This window comes from Dasypus novemcinctus, chromosome 6, assembly GCF_030445035.2.
Source record: "Dasypus novemcinctus isolate mDasNov1 chromosome 6, mDasNov1.1.hap2, whole genome shotgun sequence".
NCBI classification, from domain to species: Eukaryota; Metazoa; Chordata; class Mammalia; order Cingulata; family Dasypodidae; genus Dasypus; species Dasypus novemcinctus.
Window position 1 is genome coordinate 45464688 of NC_080678.1, and position 20962 is coordinate 45485649.

At 38.7% G+C, this 20962-nt stretch overlaps 1 protein-coding gene and 1 long non-coding RNA gene across 2 annotated transcripts in view; both read right to left on the reverse strand.

Annotated features, from left to right (window-relative positions):
• The window catches only part of LOC101433008 (cytochrome P450 2C9-like), a 29357-nt gene extending 24180 nt beyond the window's left edge, over positions 1-5177 (reverse strand). The window contains exons 1-3 of the mRNA XM_004478346.4: positions 4967-5177; positions 2565-2727; positions 2241-2390 (exon numbers count right to left, since the gene is read on the reverse strand). Coding sequence (XP_004478403.1) covers positions 2241-2390; positions 2565-2727; positions 4967-5134 — 481 coding nt within the window. The 5' untranslated portion in view covers positions 5135-5177. The remainder of the gene's footprint in view (positions 1-2240; positions 2391-2564; positions 2728-4966) is intronic.
• Positions 5178-9695: 4518 nt separating this feature from the next.
• LOC131278722 (uncharacterized) lies at positions 9696-20118 on the reverse strand. Its single transcript, XR_009186131.2, has 4 exons — positions 19959-20118; positions 16614-16788; positions 13585-13706; positions 9696-12078 (listed from the first exon to the last, which is right to left on the reverse strand). It is a non-coding gene; the product is annotated as an uncharacterized lncRNA (long non-coding RNA).
• Between the last annotated feature and the right edge of the window lie 844 nt (positions 20119-20962).

Sequence of the window (20962 nt, forward strand, 5' to 3'; positions counted from 1 at the left end):
TCATGGCAGATGGAGTTCAGTGCCATCTCAGTTGGCCCTACTTTGGAGTTTGTGTTTCTGTGTGATGGAGCTGGACTCAGATGTGATCTTGATATAGATGTGGAGTGGGCACAATCACAGGATGGAGGAATAGAGTATGGATTAAAATGGACTTACTGATATTCTATTCATGAACTTTTGTGATCAGTAATCGAAGAAAATGTGGCATTGGTGTGGAGAAAGTGGCCATGTTGGATGCTGGGGGTAGGGAGTAGGAGGAAGAGATGAGATGTGGGGGCGTTTTTGCGACTTTGAGTTGTCCTGGGTGGTACTGCAGGGACAGTTGCTGGACATTGTGTGTCCTTCCATGGCCCACTGGGTGGACTGGGGAAGAGTGTAGACCATTGACCATGAGGTGCAGCAGTGCTCAGAGATGTATTCACCAAATGCAATGAATGTTTCATGATGATGGAGGAGGTTGTTGTTATGGGGGAAGGAGTGTGGTGAGGGTGGTGGGGGGTATATGGGGACCTCATTTTTTTTAATGTAATATTTAAAAAAATAAATAAAGACAAAAAAAAAAGCAAGTCAAGAATTTTTTTCTAACTTCAATAACAAGTATGGTAAGCAACAATTTTAAATCCATGAATGCAGTCCTTTTGTTTCTTCATTTTAATATAGGAAAACAAGAGTTCCTGATCTAGTGCTGTTTGTCATCACCCATCAAACCGAAAATTTAATTTATTTGGTAAAGCTACCCTCTGTGAATTTCTGAGGTTTTGCCCAATATTAATGATCAACAGAAATCTGTATGACTTAATGTATGTTAAAACTGAACATGATTTTGGTCAATTCCATCATTTTAAAAATTAAAAAATATAAGGCAGAGAAAAGTTAAATTTTTTGTGGGGGATGTGTAAATGAATTGATATTTATGAATGTTCAATAAACTTTATATGCAGAAAGTCCAAATTCATATCTATTAAATAATTAAGTATAATTTGAACCCAATGTTGTGTAGAAACCACTAGCTATTGACTAATAGGAACCCCATTGTGATCGCTGCTCCTATACCCTTTGCAGGTGAGATCAGAAACATTCCAGGGCTCTAAGCTTTCAGGAAAGGTTGTATTTTAGCTAGGGACATGAAGGCTAATTTGGAAGCCTCTGGGATTTCTTTGTGTATGTGAGATTCAAAGCTAAAACCTAATATTCTCTCTTTCCTTTCACTTCATTTGAAGGAGGGAATGAAAAACAAGGTAATTTGGAATCCCACTTGAAAGTCAGATTCATGCAACAAGGACTTCATGGGTCAGGAAAGCTGGGGATGTGGGATAAATAATTACCATGAACATTTTAAAACAAATTCAGTAAAGTGGATGAGAAAGATAAGCTAAGAAGCAAAGAGGGACAACTTATACTATGCAAGACAGGGTGAATATTGGTAAGAGTAGTTGATAAACCTGCTAAGCAAATCATACATCCCAGAGTTGATAGCCTGGTTTTTGTCTATTGTAGAGAATGATGCTTTAGCATATATTTCTTTTGTTATATAAATCAGTTGTGTAAGTGTGAGTAACGTTAAAAAATTCATGTTGGTAGTTTACAAATAGTCTGGAGTTACAGGGAAGTCAGAGTGGTGAGCATTGCCCTGGGAACCCCACAGGTAAGCATCATAACTGGGCAGAACTGCAGGCCTGGGCCTTGGAGGAAACCCTCAGTCAAGCTACTGAGGAAAAGCACATGTCACTTGTTTCATGCCCTGCAGGTCCATGATGAGACTGTTCCCATGGTGTCCAAGGATAAGTGCTCCCTGGTGACCTTTCTCTGGAATAGGTAACCCACATGAAGATAAGAGAGAAACATGGACCTATAACTCTTAGGGAATTGAGATTCAGAAACCCCTATCCAAAAAATCAAAATGAAACAAACAAACCAAAAACCACACTATTTTCATGATATTCCAATTGCAAGTAAACAGACATTGCTCATGATGGAGAAAGATTAAATGAGATTTGCATACCCACGTTTTAGCCTCAAGCATGCATTCACACACACACACACACACACACACACAACACAAAAGCAAAGATACACTAAAGCTCCCTTGGGGCTCTGCATTAAATCCAACCTGCTCCACCTGAGGGCTGATCCCATGACCTATAGGCAAGATTTGGCTGCCCCTGAAAGATCTCCAAGGATGTCAATAGAGAAGAGGGCATTCTCGGAAAGTCAAGGATAGAGCAGAAAGTCTCACCCACCCTTGGTTTTTTTCAGTTCCTCCACAAGGCAGCGGGCTTCCTCCTGAACACGGTCCTCAATGCTCCTCTTCCCCATCCCCAAACTCCTTAGGGTCATGATTGAGAAGCGTCGGAGATCCTTCCATGTCTTTCCATTGCTGAAAATAACTCCTACAAAGAGGGGAAATGGACACTAGGGAGGAAATCCTCAACAACAGCCGGAATGCTGACAGTGGAGAAGAATGCTATGGACCAAGCTGTGCTGAGGAGCTCTTCAAGTCTCTGTTTCAATCCCCCACGTCCCCTCCCATCATCATTGCCCAACACAGGCACACATATACCGACCTTTTCGTTTATCAGATTTTTCTGCCAGTGGGAAATTGCCCCTTCCAGAAAACTCCTCTCCACGATCAATCAGAGCTTCCTTCACTGCTTCATATCCATATAACACTACAGTAGGCTTCATGCCATAATAGAGAGTGAACACAGGGCCATAGGTTTCAGAGAGCTAGGAAATGGTAAGGAAACATAAATATTGGGAAGGAGTGGTTATTTTGGTCTATATATTGTGCATATATAGGCAGGATGATTTCATCAATCTGTTGGTGTTTGTATTCTGCCATATGCCATATAAAATATTCTGAAGTTTATATACCAACATGATGGTTATTTATGGAGGGTCTCTGACATCCCTGGCATTATCGCTTACTTTACCATCTTTATTTAGTTCCAGTTCGCAGATAAAGAAATTGAGGTTTAGGGAATTTAAATGTTGTATCCATGCTTTCTTCTCTAATAAATACAAGACCCACACTTGAACCCTGTTTGATCAGCCTCTGATACCTGATGAATTTATCAGTTCTCAATACCTATTTTTTAAAAGTTTTTTTTTGTCTTTATTTATTTTTTTAATATTACATTCAAAATATATGAGGTCCCTATATACCTCCCTAACCTCCTCATCCCACTCCTCCCCCTATAACAACAATCTCCTCCATCATCATGAGACATTCATTACATTTGGTGAATACATCTTTGAACACCACTGCACCTCATGGTCAATGGTACAGATCATAGCCCACACTCTCACACAGTCCACCCAGTGGGCCATGGGAGGACATACAATGTCTGGTAACTATCCCTGCAGCACCACCCAGGACAACTCAAAGTCCCAAAAATGCCCTCACATCTCATCTCTTCCTCCCACTCCCTATCCCCAGCAGCCAACATGGCCACTTTCTCCACACCAATGCCACATTTTCTTCGATTACTAATCACACTAGTTCATGAATAGACTATCAGTAAGTCCACTCTAATCCATACTCTATTCCTACATCCTGTGGATCTTGGAATGGTTGTGTCTACTCCACATCTATATCAAGAGGGGCCTTAGATTCCATATGGATGCTGGATGCAATTCTCCTGTTTTCAGCTGTAGGCACTCTTGGCTCCCTGGTGTGGTGGTTGACCTTCTTCACTTCCATGTTAGCTGAGTGGGGTAAGTCCAATAAACCAGAGTGTAGGACCTGAAGACTGTTGAGGCTCAGAGCCTGGCTATCACATGGTCAGTCCAGAGATTCAGGTCCCCTGGGTATGCACTAAACCCCAGTACCAACTACAGTTCTGGTAAAAGTAACAGGAGAGGGTTGTGAACAAAGACCACATCTGAGTCCAGCTCCATCACACAGAAACACAAACTCCAAAGTAGGGCCAACTGAGATGGCACTGAACTCCATCTGCCATGACCAAAGAACCTGTGGGTCTCTGTAGCCCTCAGCAGAACAAATACCAGAGGTTGTATCTACTTTATCTGTCTCTGGGACTCTGCTCAGTTGTGTATAAGGGAGACCCTCTGATAACCTCCTGGCTCTTTTTGGGGACTCATAGCCATATAAACTCATTTGTCGGTTCCATTTCCTCCTTTGATTCAGATCAAAAAGCATTTTTAACTCCTGGTTCAATACCTATTTTAATCAGACCCCACCTGTCTGCATCACGGTCACCTGGGATCCTCTTCCTGTGGGGATTCTGTTTAGTAGCTCTGGGATAAAGACTACAGAACTATATTTCTGCTGGTATTGCTAACAGAGAAGAGAATGTTCTCCACAGGGGTTGTGCCAGAACACACAGCATGTCCTGGAAGAATGATTTCTTCCACACTGCAGCCTTCATAGGCCACAGGTAGCAGCTTCTTGCAGCGTCCAAAAGGATTCTCTTCCCACCCAGTGCTCTTGACTGATTAGTTCTCTCACTTTCATCACTCATGCTGGTCCTGAGCTCCCACGGTTATTTCCTTACATCAGGAGTACTCGACTTTCTCAGACAAACTTAATCATATTGGCTAACCAGAACAGGGCAAAGGATTTAGACAGTGGATGACTTATTAGAATGAACTCTGCAATCATAACACTTCTTTTAGCTTCACCTAAGACTGAAAATCTTAGCCAAGGCTGTGAAACAATGGAAGGCAGCACACTCTTTACTTTTGCTTCTGGACAGTTTTGTAAATATCATTCAACCTTACAATGCATTAAATTTTCTCTTCCCATAATATGCATTAATTCATTTACTATTTCTGGTATGCAAGAAAAAAACACAAAGCAACAAAAACCAACAATCTAAAGGGGAACTTTTACTTTACAATGATCTCTTTTAATACATTGCCTCCAAGAATGTATTTTGGTTCCTCTCAGGAGTTAATTTACTTACCTTTTGCAAGGAAATGGAGGAGTTTAAAGCATACTTACATTTCTTAAGGATTTTCTGGTGTCTTTAATATTTATCGATAAGATATTTCCTATAATTGGGAGAGGAGTGGGGCCAGGTGGGAGCTTCCTTTTCCCATATGTCATTTTCCTGAGGGAAAGGAGAAGCAAAGAGGAGAGGCAGAGCACCAGGACCAGGACTAGATCCATTGGAGCCTTTTCTTCTCACTAAGGCAACTATGAATGTCAGTCCAAAGGTTTATACCGCACTCTCTACCAATTCACATTGTGACTCTTGGACCTTAGAAAGTATCTAGTCAGCTAGATTCACTAAAAACATTTCTGAATGGACTTTGGTCCACTAAAAATATTGAGAAATTGTTATTTAGTCTTGCTTTCCTTCTTTCCCAGGCTACAACCTCGAGATTATGATTTAATTGATTTAATATGATTTAAATATTTAATTGGTCCAGATATTGTTAAATATATTTAAAATAAAAGAACAGCACTCTAGGTGGTTACTCAAGTAAATGGTTTGATCAAGAAACTCAACCTTCTCAAGTCTCAGACTATTAGTTGGGAACATCTGATTTGAGAGTAATCTGTGTAGTCTATGTCTTTCATTGAAAATGTCTCTCCTTTTATGCTTTATCAAGCACTAAATTCTTTTTTTCCCTTGAAAATGGAAGCATTGTGAAATATTTTAATGTACTCTGCTGACATCATAGCTGCCTAAATAAAAAATAGCCAACATTGACCATTATTAATACATCTTGAATGATCAATTTCCATGAAGTAATTAATAAGAGCTGAGTAAACTTACACTCCTTTCAATAGGAACTCCTTCAACTCCAAATTCCAAATAGCAAAAGAGGGAAGAGGAATCCCTGGGAGAGCAAGAGACCTGTTCAGTATCACACAGCTCATTAGTGCCAAAACTGGGATTTGAACTTAGATAATCTGAAGTCCATTGTGTACTATTTCTTATACCATAGCTGGCTTGACAACAATTTTAGCAAAAGAAAACAAAACTTCCAAGACAGTAGTTACACTGAATGAATACACCATTAACTCTTCTTAATTTACAGAGTGAACAGTAAATGGAATCACTTCATTTGACTCCAGGCCACAGGGTCTCAAGAAAATGTAAAGACTGGAGTTCTCCCTCTCTCCCTCACTGCAGAGGTGAACTTTCTCAGCACAACTGAGAGAAGAGCCTGTTTAAAAGGAACTGAGAAGGGAGACTGGAGAAATTATGGCTTCCCCACCTCCCAGGCATCTGCAGGCACAGGTGCTTCAGTTACTGATTTGGTCTTTTGTTGTCAGAAAAAGTGGAATGAATTATCAGACAGTGAAGAGAGAGATTATTTAAAGAACAGTGGTTTGATGGGAGGTAAGGACTTCATTAATCAGTCAAGAATTCAATATGGACCAAACACAGTGTGTAGAGTCGATAGACTTGAGAGGGAAAAACATTACTGGTCATGAGATGGAATCATACCTGGGGTAATACCTTGTGGCTTATGGCAGAATGTGTCCAAAGACCTATTCTGTGAAGATAACATCATATGTTCTAATTGGCATGCAGTTATTTTATGGTCTATTGCTAATGGAAAAACTGTGTTACTATTTATAAAATGTTTTATATCTCCTGTTTACAGGGAGATGGTCATTTTACAGGGCATGTTCACATCCATCATATTGCTTTGATTCTCTCAAGTACCTTTTCCGAAGGTAAACATATTTCCATTTGCACGATTAGGAATCTGGATCTCAGCAATTCCGTGCCTTGCCAAGTACCCAGAGTCTGCAGAGAGTAGCACAAGGCTGCAACTCATGTCACCTTACTCTTGCGTGCTTTCCTTGAAGTCTGCAATCACTTCGACAAGGGGCACTAAAATTCACTGAGTGTGTAGTATGATTCAGTATTTTTGACTCATCTTAATTACTGACTTTCCAAGTAAATATTGATCCAGTAAATAATTGTAACACCAGTTGATTAATTCAGGGGGTCAGAAAAGTCCAGTTCTGTAACCTTTTTAGAACTTCTATACCAGGTGTCAGTGACCTCTTCATGCATGATAAAGAGAACAGTTCTTGTGCTGCTTAACTCCTAGCTGCAGATTCTAATAGAACCACACTCTCTTATTTGGGGCAAAATATACTCCACGGCTCTCTTTAGATTCAGCATTTTGTTCCCCAAGACATGGGTGTTGATGCCCTGCTCCTTCTTCCTCTGCTGAGGGTCTTGCTTGACTCCTCGTTTTATAGAATGAAAGAATCATAGATAATTTAGAGACAGAAAGGATCTCCATCATCCATTAGTCTAATCTATCCTTTCTTTTAGGAATGTGGGTTTGGTTACTCAGAAAGGCAGATTATCATAAGTGAATTAGTAGAAACCTTGTCTTAGAATCTAGGTTCCCCACCTCTTCTTCGGGGAATTCTCCTATGGAAGAGCATTCCCATCACTGTCCTCATAGCTGGCCAGGAGGATATCAGTGTGGGCCCTCCACTATCATTAAGTAATGTAGACCTCAGCTTGGCTGGTATTTGGACTCGAACAATTTCTTTTTAAAGAATTCTATCCAAATTTTACATATACATTTACATTTATATATTAATTATGCCTTTACTTACTTATATATAACCTTACATATTCAGAAATTACAAGCCTGCACAAGTTAAAATGTATGTACAAAGGATTTGTTTAGGAAGTTAATATTGATACATTAGGACAGTCTAATTCTCAGACTCTATTCTTATTTCACTGATAAGCATCGTTGAATGTCCTGTTTCATTTCAGAATCCAGGTCAGAATCAAATGCTGCAACTAGTCACCATGTCTCTTTCATCAACTTCACTGTGAAAAATTCCTGTTTCCTTGACCTCTATTTCCACTTCGAAGAGATATAGGTTGTGTTTAGAAAATGCCTCTGAATTTAGTTTGTCTGGTGTTTCTTCATGATTAGATGCAGTTGGTGCATCTTTGTTAGGAATGATGATTTTTTTCTCATTCCTTCCTAGGAGATAACCAATTTCGCTGTTCCATATTGGAAGTTGATCACTTTGATTATTTCTTTATGATAGTGTCTAGTAGTCCACTTTACTGTAAAGTTACTCTTCTTACCTTCATAATTAAGAAGTATTTTGTGGTTAGATTCTTTGAAATGAAGTAGATGTAACGATCCATTCCTCAACAAGTTGTCAATTTATTCGCTTATTTTATTAGTATGGAACATGGTGTGAGTTTGCTGTATTTAGGGGAATCCCAGGAAAATCATGTTCTTAGAACTACTCCATTCCTGTAGGAATGGAGCCTCTTGATTGGGTTAGATTCAGTTTAGGGAACTTTGATTAGATTGCCTTTCATTAATTCACTTTAGGTTCTTTGATTGGACTATGTCAGTGAGGTATGATCCAGGTTGGGTTTCTGCTCGCTTGGAGGAGTCCTGTAGTAGCAGTGAACTGAAAGCAGAAGTACAGAGGAAAAGACCAGCTGACATTTTATCCTGTCATGTGAGAAAGGACTCCAGAGTTGCCTACAGTTGTAGAAGGAGGAAGACCCCAAGAAGCTGAGAGAGAGCCCAAAGGTTTGAACCAGCCAAGCAGCTGAAGCTGAAGAGGGAAAACCCAGGAAGAGTTAAGCCAAGTGCCTGATTGCCTGCAGCTGAGACCGGGGCAAATTTGAGCCTGGAGGAGAAAGCAGAGCTTGGCTGCCATTTGGATTTTTGGCATGGAGGAAGACAAAGATTGTAATCCGTTCCAATTTGGTGAGACAGCATCTCTGATCAAGTCTTGATTTGTACATTTTCACAGCTTCAGAACTGTAAGATTTTAGTCTAAAGAAATTTCTCATATAAAAGCCTAAACCTAAAACACATGGATTACATTTTATTCAATGGGGTATAATCCATTATTAATATTATTGATCTTGATGTCAAAATTGTCTCCTAGTGATTGAATTCCTTTGACATACTGCCATGAGTTTTTTAAAAGACAAATGAATTTTATTGGTATATATATGTAAATTATACAATTCATCCAAATTGTGCAGCTGATAGTATTTGATATAATCACATATTTGAGCATTCATCACTTCAGTCATTGTAAGAGCATTTTCACTATTTCAATAGTAATAACAATAAACAAGAAATAGACAAAGAAACAAGAAAATTCCTCACCAGTCAGTCTGTTTCCCCTCTACTACATAGCTACTATTTCTGTATACTCTTGCACAATTATTTATTTGTTTATTAAACAGTTTTATTGAGATATATTCACCTACAGTATTATCTATCCAATGTATATAATCAATGGTTGATTATAATCACAATGTTGTACGTTCATCAGATCAAAAATTTTAGAACAATTTCAGTATTCCAAAAAGAAAGTCTCCAACACCTTAACATTCCTTCCCCCATCCTAAATAACCAGTAAATTAATTTTATCTATACAAATTGATTTATATTTACATTTTATATAAATAGAATCACACACTATGTAGTACTCTGTGGGTCATCCTTTTTGCTATGCTGTGCTTCTTTATAACTGTATGGAATGTCTTGAGAAATCAATTCATGCATCCACTTTCTGGGTCACCTATATTTTGGAGATCATCTGATTCAGAAGGTCTTTAAAGGGCTGTCCTGTTCTAATGCCAATCTTACTGACTTGGTTCTCCTTTGAAGTTCCATTTTCCTTAATATGCTTCCTTTGAAAATTTTTTTTCAATTAAAAGCAAGTGTTAAAAAAATTTCAGAGTACTGATCATAGGGACTATTTGCCAATTGTACTGGGTAATTATTGTTCAAATACTGTAATGTTCTTTTGCATTCATTTGTCTATACCAGCTCTATATTGGTTACTATTTGCTTGGAATATCTATTTCCAACATTTCACTTTTAACTTTGTTGTGTCCTTATGTCTGAGGTGGGTCTCTTATTGACAACATATAGGTGAGTCATATATCTTTAATCCATTCTATTAGACTATATCTTTTGATTGCAGAGTTCAGTCCATTAACACTATGTGTTATTATTGTAAAAATAATTACTTAGTTCATTCATCTTGTCCTTTAAATCTCTGTTGTCCTATCTTTACATTTTGTCATCTTATCCTTTAGTTTATTTCTTAACTCTTCTCCAAATCTTTCACCCTTTTTTTTTCCCTTCAGGCTGCAGCACTCCCTTTAGTATCTCTTGTAAATCTGGTGTTTGGTAACACTATAGGTTCTTGGTCATATGTGAATACTTTGAAGTCACCCTCAATTTTGAAGGACAGCTTTGCCAGATACAGAATTCTTGGTTGGCAGTTTTTCTCTTTCAGCACCTTAAATAGTTCACACCACTTTCTTCTCTCCTCCATAGCTTCTGATGAAAGGTCAGCTCTTAATCTTATTGAGTTTCCTTTGTATGTCATACTTTTCTTTTGCTGCTTTCAGAATCCCCTCTTTATCTCTATTATTTGTTATTCTGAGCAGTAGATGCCTCAGGGTATTCAGATTTATTCTGTTTGGAGAGCATTGTCCTTCTTTTACAGTGATATCAATGTTCTTCATATGGGTTGAGAAGTTTTCAGTAAATATTTCCTCAACTATTCTTTCTGCCCCCTTTCCATTCTTTTCTACTTCTTGGACACCAATAATGTGAATGTGTGATTTGCATTGTCACTGTTCTACTTTTTTACTTTCTCTTTTCTTTTCGTTCTTCTGTCTTTTCCAGTTCAGATGTTCTGTGTTCGAAATCACCAATTCTGTCCTTGAACAATTCAAATCTGCTCTTATGCACCTCTAATGCATATTTAATCTCATCCATTGTGTCTTTCATTCCCATAAGGTCTGATACTATTCCTTGCTGGTTGTCAAATTGTTCTTTATGCTCTGCCAGTGTCTTCTTAATATCATTTATTTCTTTAATCATAATTTCTTTAATTTCTTTGAAGTGATTTACCTTAGTTGTATGATTATCACTGATTATTTGTATTAAAACCTGTATCTCTTCAGGATATTTGCTTAATTCTTTTGGCTGGGTCATCTCTCTTCCTGTTTCCTAGTATGTCTTGTAATTTTTTGCTCATGTCTAGGTATCTGAAAATGTTGGTGAATTTATTCTTATGGCCAGTTTTTCTCTTGCTCATATTTTTTTTCAGTTCTTCTTTGATATGCTGTTCAACTTATTCTGAGTTGTTTAAATTGCCTAGCTCATGTTTTCAAAATTGGACCAGTGACTCACTAGTGAGATGCAGATATTTTCTCAGGGTTTGGATACAGAGAGTGTGAACAGTTTTTGTTCATGCAATTTCAAAACAGGTTGGTATATGGTGGTAGTTAGTCCACCTTTCCATGGAGGTGTTTTAGTCAGGGCTTCTGCAGATCAGAGATTCAATGCTGGCTCTGCTGACCAAAAAAAAGTCCACTGACCTCCCTTCACTTGTGCCTTGAAACAGCTGACATGGAAGATGATATCTGCTCCCCTCTCAATTAGTTGTAGTGAGCCTGCTGTTTTATCCCAGTTCAATATCTTGAGGGTGGGGAAGAAGAGTCCTTCCTGGTCACACCAGGGCTTAATAACTCAAATGTGTCATTTCAGCTTCTTCTCTCTGTCCCTCATCCTCATGGGAGCTGTGTAGCACTGTCCTGGTCTGCTGACTCTCAAAGCAATCCCTCAGATGGCTTTTGGCTCTTTCTCTCTTGTTTTTGTGAAAGCATTCAGCTCTGCCTGTTAGTCTGTTGCCATTTTCCCACAATCCACCCCATTATTTTTGGAGCAATTCCTATTTTCTTGCACAGTATAATATTGCAGGCTCATCAGGTATTTTTCCTATCCCATCTCAGCAATCAGTGATTTCTCAAAGGATCCTTGGTGCTTTCATTTGTCCTTTTTCCCATAAAGGTCTTACAAACTACCTAGTTAATGAAAAATAATAACTAAATGACAAAAAATATGGTTAAGTCAGTAGTTACACTCTCTCCTTATTTTTGGTCATTTATTAATTTTGAGGGATTTTCGAAAATGTCAGTTATGTTTCAGGCTGAGAAGGCATGTAATTAATATGGGGCAGAGGAATAAAATTTCTTTCTTGCTGTTAAAGATGCTCTTTGCTTTGGATGGGGCCAGTCCAACATCATTCTTTTGTTTGTTGTTCAGATGGGCCTAGGGAAGTGGAAGTAGCAGTTAGCTGCATATTTGCTTGGTGTCAGGGCTTACCTGACATAAGAAAAATCTGAAGCCTTTAAGTCTCTGAGAAATATAATGAAAGGAGAAGAATCGAGACTAAGGATATGTAAACGAATATAACTATGTTATTTTTGGAAAATATCTTTTCATATATTTCCAGATAGAGCCTGCTGATGAGGTGTTGATTTTTTGTGGCTGTGTGGCTTGCCCAGCCCATGGTGTCTGCACATTCCTAGGGCCTCAGGAGCACTTTTGTTTGAGCCTTTGCTTACGGTGGATCTACATAAGCTTCTATTTTATTTAAATTTTCTACTTATTTTTCAATGTTTTTCTCCAATACATCACTGATTAATGCTGGTAATAATCCCTCATTCTAGAGAGTCTCATCCCTGGGTACTATGTCCTACATTGGGAACAAGGTAGTGAGTTTATTTGCAGAGTTTGAATTTGAGAAAGCCACAAGGAGGTTTTTGGTATGGAACTGAAAATGTTTGAACATCTATAGTTTCGAGATAACACGATGCTAATGATTTTAGGACCAAAGCATCAAATTACCACCACACTTATGTAAAATGTGTAACAGTGTAATGCCAACAGAAAGAAAATAAAATCTGATGATATCTTGAGGAGGTATTGTTCTCTTGTTAAGGAGAAAAGACTAACACTCAGAACACGTGATTAACAGTATGGAGACATATAACAATACCTGAACCTAAGTTAGTAAACAAGGTATTAAAGTAGTTCAAATCTTGCTTCAGTGTTCATGGTAACACCAAAGTGGGAACATGAGCTCTCATAGCTCAATGCTCATTTCTCCCCATGGCTGATCTTCTCAATATGTCCCCGCAGGTTGGAACTGCTTGTTGACACATTTTCTGTCACTTTCAAACTCATATCTCCAGTGTTTGTATGCAGCATTTGTCCACGAGATCTTGTTGGACCAGTTCTTTTTTATCTGCTCCTAGTGCTCCCTTAAAGAGGATGAGCATGTGTTCTTTGAATATGTTTTCATTTCCTCTTTCATTTCTTACTTTATTATGGACAAATGAAGGAACATCTCAGAAAGAACACAGCAAAAATAATGTTTCTTTGGAATAAAAGAACACTGCACACCTATGAATTGACACACCCTATCTTTTTTGCTATGTTTCACAGTCATAGAATAATAACTCAGCATTAGATAAGTTTTTAAGGTATGTTGTGGGCAATAGGATATTATAGAGCTTGGAGAATAACAAGGAAACGTGTGCAGTGAAATGCAGGACACAGTCCTTAATGGAGGTGGGATTACCCCTGGATCTTCAGGGCATGACAGGGGTGGTCAGAGAAGTTATCCCCAGTAGAGGGAGGGAGGTGAACGATGCCCCTGAGGAGAGCAGCTATAGGCAACCACACAGCAGCAAGGAGACAGCCTGCCCCTTCTTCAAGCAGGAATGAAGCAAAGCTGGTATGAGGGAGGCACAGAGGCAAACAGAGTCTCACCTGGAGTGGTGTCAATGTCCTTAGGTCAAGCAGAGACTTCAGGGTAATTGTTTGCAAAATGGTGTTCAGAAATAAAAGCAGCTCCGTGCGGGCCAGACCCTCATCCACACAAATTCATTTTCCTGGAAATCAAAAACACAGGGGTCAGGAAGCAGACTTGGCCCAGTAGTTAGGGCATCCGCCTACCACATGGGAGGTCAGCGGTTCACACCCTGGGCCTCCTTGACCCACGTGGAGCTGGCCCTTGCGCAGTGCTGATGCGCTCAAGTAGTGCCATGCCACATAGGGGGGTCCCTGGGTAGGGGAGCCCCACGTGCAAGGAGTGTGCCCCGTAAGGAGAGCCACCTAGTGCAAAAGAAAGTGCAGCCTGCTCAGGAATGGCACCACCCACACGGGGAGCTGACACAACAAGATGACGCAACAAAAAGAAAAACAGATTCCTGTGCCGCTGACAACAACAGAAGCGGACAAAGAAGAACACAGAGCAAATAGAAACAGAGAACAGACAACTGGGGTGGGGGTGGGAAAGGAGAGAGAAATAAAATAAATAAATAAATCTTTAAAAAACCCACAGGGGTAAATGCTTCTAGAACATTCTATTTCTGAACTACCACAGAACACTCAGTAGCTCAATGGTGAGTGATTGACTGGATGGGTGAATTGAAAGAAGGACAGAGACACTTGCTGTCCACCTAAATCTTATTTTAGTGGGTACTTCCCACTATAAAATACTTATTGAGAGCCAGCACTATGTCATGTACTTTACTGAGTATTGCCTCTGAAGTTTCTGTCAATATTTTTGTTTCTCTCATAAAACATTGCTTGTCCAAGTGTGATGAAGAGGGGTGTACTAAGAAGAGGGGCTCACAAACATATCAGTGCTTCATTTTCTACCTCTCATGCAAATTCAAATGAAGACTTTTTTTGTCATGAACTTTCAAAAGCATGTCACCCCTCATTTATATTTTTGAATGGTTTCTGTCCCTATCCTATGGATTAAGTCCAAATTATTTGACTCTCCTATTTATATTTTGTTCCCAGTCTGACTTTCCATGATCTTTCCTTCTACTCCTTAAACCCTCTAATCTTCATCAGTCTCCAACAAACTATGCCATTTCAAGGCATAATGCCACCTGTTTTTGTTTTTTTTTTCTTTTTTTGGCTAAAGTGCATTACTCTTGAACTTGTTTACAACCTAGGTAAAAGTAATTTCATTTCTATACTTTTCAGTTCCCCTCAGGCTATAGAATCTTGCCACCACTGGATTTCCTTAGCATTATATTCAGGTTTCCATTGAAACATTGATGATTTAGAATCATAATTCTGTTTCTTTACGTATCTACCTGTATAAAATGTGCATTCCTTGAAGGCAGTCCTTGACATCTTGGTTCCACACTGACAAAGCAAGCATCAAAAGCCATGGAAAAACTTAAGGCAGTTCCATGTTCAGAGACCCCACTATCCAGTATGAAGTATCATGAACTAAGGAAGAGCAAGGTGCTCTGGAATCTAGGATGGTAATCTGCCAAATCCCAAGGGTTCCTTCATCTCACAGTTATTTGTTAGTAAGTCCTGAATTTTTCCATCTAAAACAAATATTCTGTTCTTTTCCTTGTGTCTATTACTTTTGTCCTCATGCCTTGACCTCTCTTCTTTCCTTTGTGCCTTGAGCCCTCTGAAATGTCTCTTCTTCTATTCCAGTGTTTCTTATTCCATTTTGTACTTCATTGTTGGGCATGTGTTAGCAGGAAGTAGGCACCTTCCCCTCTTGGCCCTTAGGGAAGCTTGTGCTTCCTTCTCTCACCGAACTGGTCATATTTGATTATAATGATTTGTATGGTATATTAGAGACAACATATTAATTGTTCCCATCTTTATTACCTATTCCTTTAAGCCTACCTTGCCTATTAATTCCATTTCTCAGTATAATTTAGAGTTTGATTGGCCATGCAATATAGTTCATGCCAATGAGATATCAGTTATGTCTTAGTCAAAACATAGATGTGGAGATGGAGGTGGGGCAGATATCATCTTAGGATAGGCAGGGTATAAGCATGATGCTGAAGACCTGTATTGGAATGGAAAAGAAAAGTGGAAGGTACTCAATTTCAGGATGCTTCATGGCTACATACCTTGTTGACCTTGGACTGACCCAAGTAACTATGAAATGGCTTATTTCTTAAGCCATTGCTGAGATTTCTACTACTTGAAGAATAACAATGATTGATAGAAAAAGGTAAATTAGGGTTGTACTAGGTATATTGTTATAGGCATGAATCCAAGATTTTACAATTTTCTTCCTTTAAAGTATTGCTGGAGACTCAATCCTACCTGAACTCTCACTATGAAATTTAAATTGTGCATAAGGTAATATGGCAGCGCAACCTAGAATGAACTATAGAGGATGAATTCCGCATGCAGGGTAGAACAAGTGCTATTGTATGCCAGATGCAAGGAAATAGGCAACTCAATCTAGGAAACATGAACAAGAAGGGGTAGGAATATGCAAGTGGAAGAGACAGAGCAAACCTAAAGACCAAGACTTTGGGCCTTAACTGCCCATGTGGGATAAAGGAGATAGACATAGCAGGGTTAATGCAGATGCTAAGGCCAACGACTGATTGAAAGGAGTACTCAGGAATTAAAGTTGGGAGAGTGAAAGCACTTGAACTGTATTATTTTCCATAAAAGATATGCAATGATCTTTTCCATCTTCATTGTAAGGCTGGCTAGTTTGCATTTTCCAATTTCTTTGAAATTGCTTCCATTTCATCAGAATTTGGATGTTCTTTTTTCCTCATGTAGATTAATAGTGGCTAAGAAAACAAAGTCAAAGTATTCTGTTATGTACCAATTCAGCAAAATCTTCCATGATGGTTTGTGCAGATCGATGCACACAATAAGGACATAAAGTGTTCATTTATCATTATTTGTCTGATCTCTTAAACATCCATAGTATGTAGAAAATTAATGAACATACCAGAAAATACTGCAGCAAACAGATAACCGAGTAGTTATTAACACTGTACCTGTTCCATTTTGATCAGGAAATAATCAATAAATTTCTGAGGATTGTAAATGTCCAGGGATGACTTGATGTTCTTTTATTTTTTTCAAAAAATATCTTTTGAAAAAAATCAATGTTTTTAAGGATTTTCTTATGACTTCCAGGGAAATTATGATAACGTGGAAAGAATAGCAGGCCTAAAAAAGAAAAAAAAATCATTTATTAAATGAATAAAAACCCTTAATGAAGGCATATATGCCATAATGCCAAAACCTGGTTAGGAGGTATAAAGATGAATAAAAATCATCTCCACCCTGAATTCTCTGTGTGGATATATATGAGGCAGAAAATACTGACTAGAGGATTAATGATAATAATCATTTCCTAAACTCATAATTTTTAGAAACTAAAAATACTTTTATAGCAATTTTTTCATTTTTACTTAAATTCTTGCCTATACTTTGAAATAATGAATAGCGTGTAGTACTACGATTCACATTCATAGGTAAGGATGATGAGTAATGCAATCTGGGCAATGTGAAACAGATCACAGAGCTTGTAATGCAATTTGGGCAATGTGAAACAGATCACAGAGCTTGTACCTGTTGTTTCTATTTCTATCTAGAAGCCTCACAACTACAACACCAAGATCCTTTGCAAGTGATACAAGAAACACTCCAGGGCTCTAAGCTTTCAGAAAAGGTTTTATTTTAGCTGGGGACGTGGAGGTTAATTTGGAAGCCCGTGGGATTTCTTTGCGTACATGGGATTCATACATGAAACCAGATTTTCAATCGTTCCTTTCACTTCATTTGGAAGAGGGAATGAAAAACAAGGTAATGTGAAATCCAAGTGTCATGCGACAAGGACTTCACAGGTCAGGAAAGCTGGAAGGGTGGGATAAATAGTTACCATGAACATTATAACACAAAACCCAATAAAGTACAGGAGAAAAATAAGCAAAATGTAAAGAGGGACAACTTACACTATGCGAGATGGGATGAGAGTTATTAATAATAGTTGATAATCCAGTTAAGTAAATCATTTTACAGCCCAGTGTTTGCTACCTGTTTTTTGTGTATTTTAGTGAATGATGCTTTGGCATTTGTTTCTTATATAAATCAATTGTGTAAGTGTGAGTAACATTAAACAATTCCTGTTGGTAGTTTATAAATAGTCTGAGTTTACAGGGAAGTCACAATGGTGAGTGTTCCCCTGGGAACCCCACAATAAGCATCATGACTGGGCAGAACTGCTGGCCTGAGCCTTGAAGGAAACCCTCAGTCATGCCCGTGAGGAAAAGCACATGTCACTCGTTTCATGTCCTGCAGGGCAATGATGAGGCTCTCCCCATGGAGTCCATGCATAAGTGCTCCCTGGGATCTGTTCTGGAATAGGTAACCCACATGAAGACAAGGGGGAAACATGACTCTTTAAGTCTTCAAGAAAATAAGACTCAAACCCTTTATTTTCATGATGTTCTAATATGCACAATCATGCATAAACATGCTCAAACAAACACACACACACAAGTATAGATACACAAAAGCACCCTTGGGGCTCTCTGAAAAACCCACCCTCCTTTACTTGAGGGCTGATCCCCAGATCTATAGGAAAAATTCAGATGCTCCTGAAAAGTCTCCAAGGATGTCAATAGAGAAGAGGGCATTCTGGGAAGGTCAGGAATACAGCATAAAGACTCGCCCATTCTTGTTTTTTTTCCAGTTCTTCCACAAGGCAGTGGACTTCCACCTGAATGCAGTCCTCACTGCTCCTCTTCCCATTACAAAATTACTCAGGGTCATGAGGGCAAAGCGTTGGAGATGCCTCCATGCCCTTTCATTGTTGAAAATGACTCCTTCAAAGCAGGGAAATGGACGCTAGAAGGAGATCCAAAGCAACGAAGGGGATGCTAACAGTGGAGTGCTATGATATGGACCAAGTTCTGCCAAGAAACTCTTTAAGTCTCTGTTTTCAATCCTCCACATCCCCTCCCATCACTATTGCCAACACAGTCACACATCACCCTACCATGTCCTTTACTAGGTTTTTCCAGCACTGGGAAATTGCCGCTTCCAGAAAACTTCCCTCAGAGTTTCCTTCACTGCTTCATATACATGCAACACCACAGTGGGCTTCATGCCAAAACATAGTGAACACAGGGTCATAGAATTCAGGGAGTTGGGAAATAGTAAGGAAATGCAGATATTAGCGGGAAGACACTGGTCCTTATATTGTACATATATTAGGCAGTATGATTTTACCCATCTATTGTTGATGTTTATAGTCTACTGTATGTCACTTAAAATATTCTGAAGTTTATACATAAAGATGATAGTTATTTATGGAGGGCCTCTGATATCCCAGGCAGTGGCATTATCATTAACTTTACCGATATTTATTTAGTTCCATTTTACAGATATTTAAATTGAGGTTTAGGGAATTTAAATGTTGTATCCATAGTCCCCCACCTAAAAAATAAAAGACCCACACTTGAACTCTGTGTGATTGACCACTGATGCCTGATGAACCCATCAGGTCCCAATGCCCATTTTGATCTGAACCCAATGACTGCATCAGGATCACCTGGCAAACTCTTCCCATGGGATTCTGTTTAATAGGTCTGGGATGAAGAACAGAAATCTGTATTTTCGAAAACCACCTCAGAGGATTCTAAGTCTATCCCTTTAGAGTTCTGCTGGTATTGCTAAAAGACAAAAAAGTGTTCTCCACAGGGGCTATACCAGGACAAGTAGCAAGTCCTAGAAGAACAATTTCTTCCACCCTGAAGCCTTAGCAGGCCACAGGCAGAGTCCAAAAGGATCCCATTCCCACCCAATGGTGCCTGACGGATTAGTTCTCTCACTTTCATCACGCTTCCATAGCTGAGCTCCCATGGTTATTTCCTTGACATCAGGCCTAATTGGCTTTCTCAGACAAATTTAATCATATTGGCTAACCAGACAGGGCACAGGGTTTAGTGAGTGGATGACTTATTAGAATAAAATCTGCAACCACAGAAACACTTCTTTTAGCTTGACCTTCAAGCTAAAATTATTAGCCAAGGTTGTGAAGCAAAGAAGGACAGTACATTCCCTACTTTTGTTGCTTAGTCATTTTATAATTTGATTGTATCTTAAAATGCCTTAAAGTTCCTCTTCCCACAAAATGCATTAATTCTTTTCCTATTTCTGATGTGACAGAAAAACAACAAAGTAAAGCAACAAAAACCACCAATCTACAGGGGAACTTTTACTTCACAATGATCTATTTTAAAGCATTGCCTCCAAGTACGTGTTTTAGTTTCACTCAGTGGTTAATTTACTTACATTTTGCAAATCACTAGAGAAGCATTAAACATACTTACATTATTGAAGGATTTTCTGATGTCCTTAATTGTTTCCAATAGGATATTTCTAATAATTGGGAGAGGAGTGGGGCTAGGTGGGAGGTTCCCTTTCCCATAAGTCTGTTTTGAGAGGAAAAGGACAAGCAAAGATGAGAGGCAGAGAACCAGGACCACGACTGGCTCCACTGGAGCCCTTTCTTCTCATTAAGGCAACTATGAATGTCAGTCCAAAGCTTTATAGCACTCTCTACCCATTCAAATTGTGACTCTTGGACCTTAAAAAGTGTCTAGTCAGGTAGATTCTCTTAAAATATTTCTGAATGGACTTTGGTCAAGTGATAAATATTGAACAAAATTGATATTTAGTCTTGCTTTCCTTCTTTCCAAGGCTGCAACCTGTAAAATATAATTTAATTGTTCTGGGGTTTGATCCGGATATAGTTAAACATATTTAAATTAAAAGAACAACATTCCAGGTGGTTACTGAAGGAAATGGTTTTATCAACAAAATGACTCAACATTCTCAATTCTCAGACTATCCATTGAGAACTGATTTGACAGGAATCTGTGTATTCAATGTCTTTTATTAAAAATATCTCTCCTTTTATGCTCTATCAAACATTAGCATCCTATTTCTTCCTTGAAAATGGAAGCATTTTGAAATATTTTAATGTACTCTAATGACATCACAACAGTTTAAACAAAAATAGACAACATAAAATATTATTCATGCATTTGAATGATCAAATTTTCATTAAGTAATTAATAAATGCTCAATAAATTTTATACTCCTTTAAATAGCAACTCCCCCTACACAAACCCCCTAGAAAAGCAAATGGGGGAAAAGCAGACCTTGGGAGAAGAGAAGTCCTGTTCAGCATCACACAGATCATTACTGCAAAACCTGGAATTTGAACTAGGTAATCTGATGCCCATCATGTACTATTTCTTATACCCTGGCTGCCTCAAGAACAATTTTAACAAAAGGGAACAAAACCCCCAAAACATTAGCTACTCTGAGT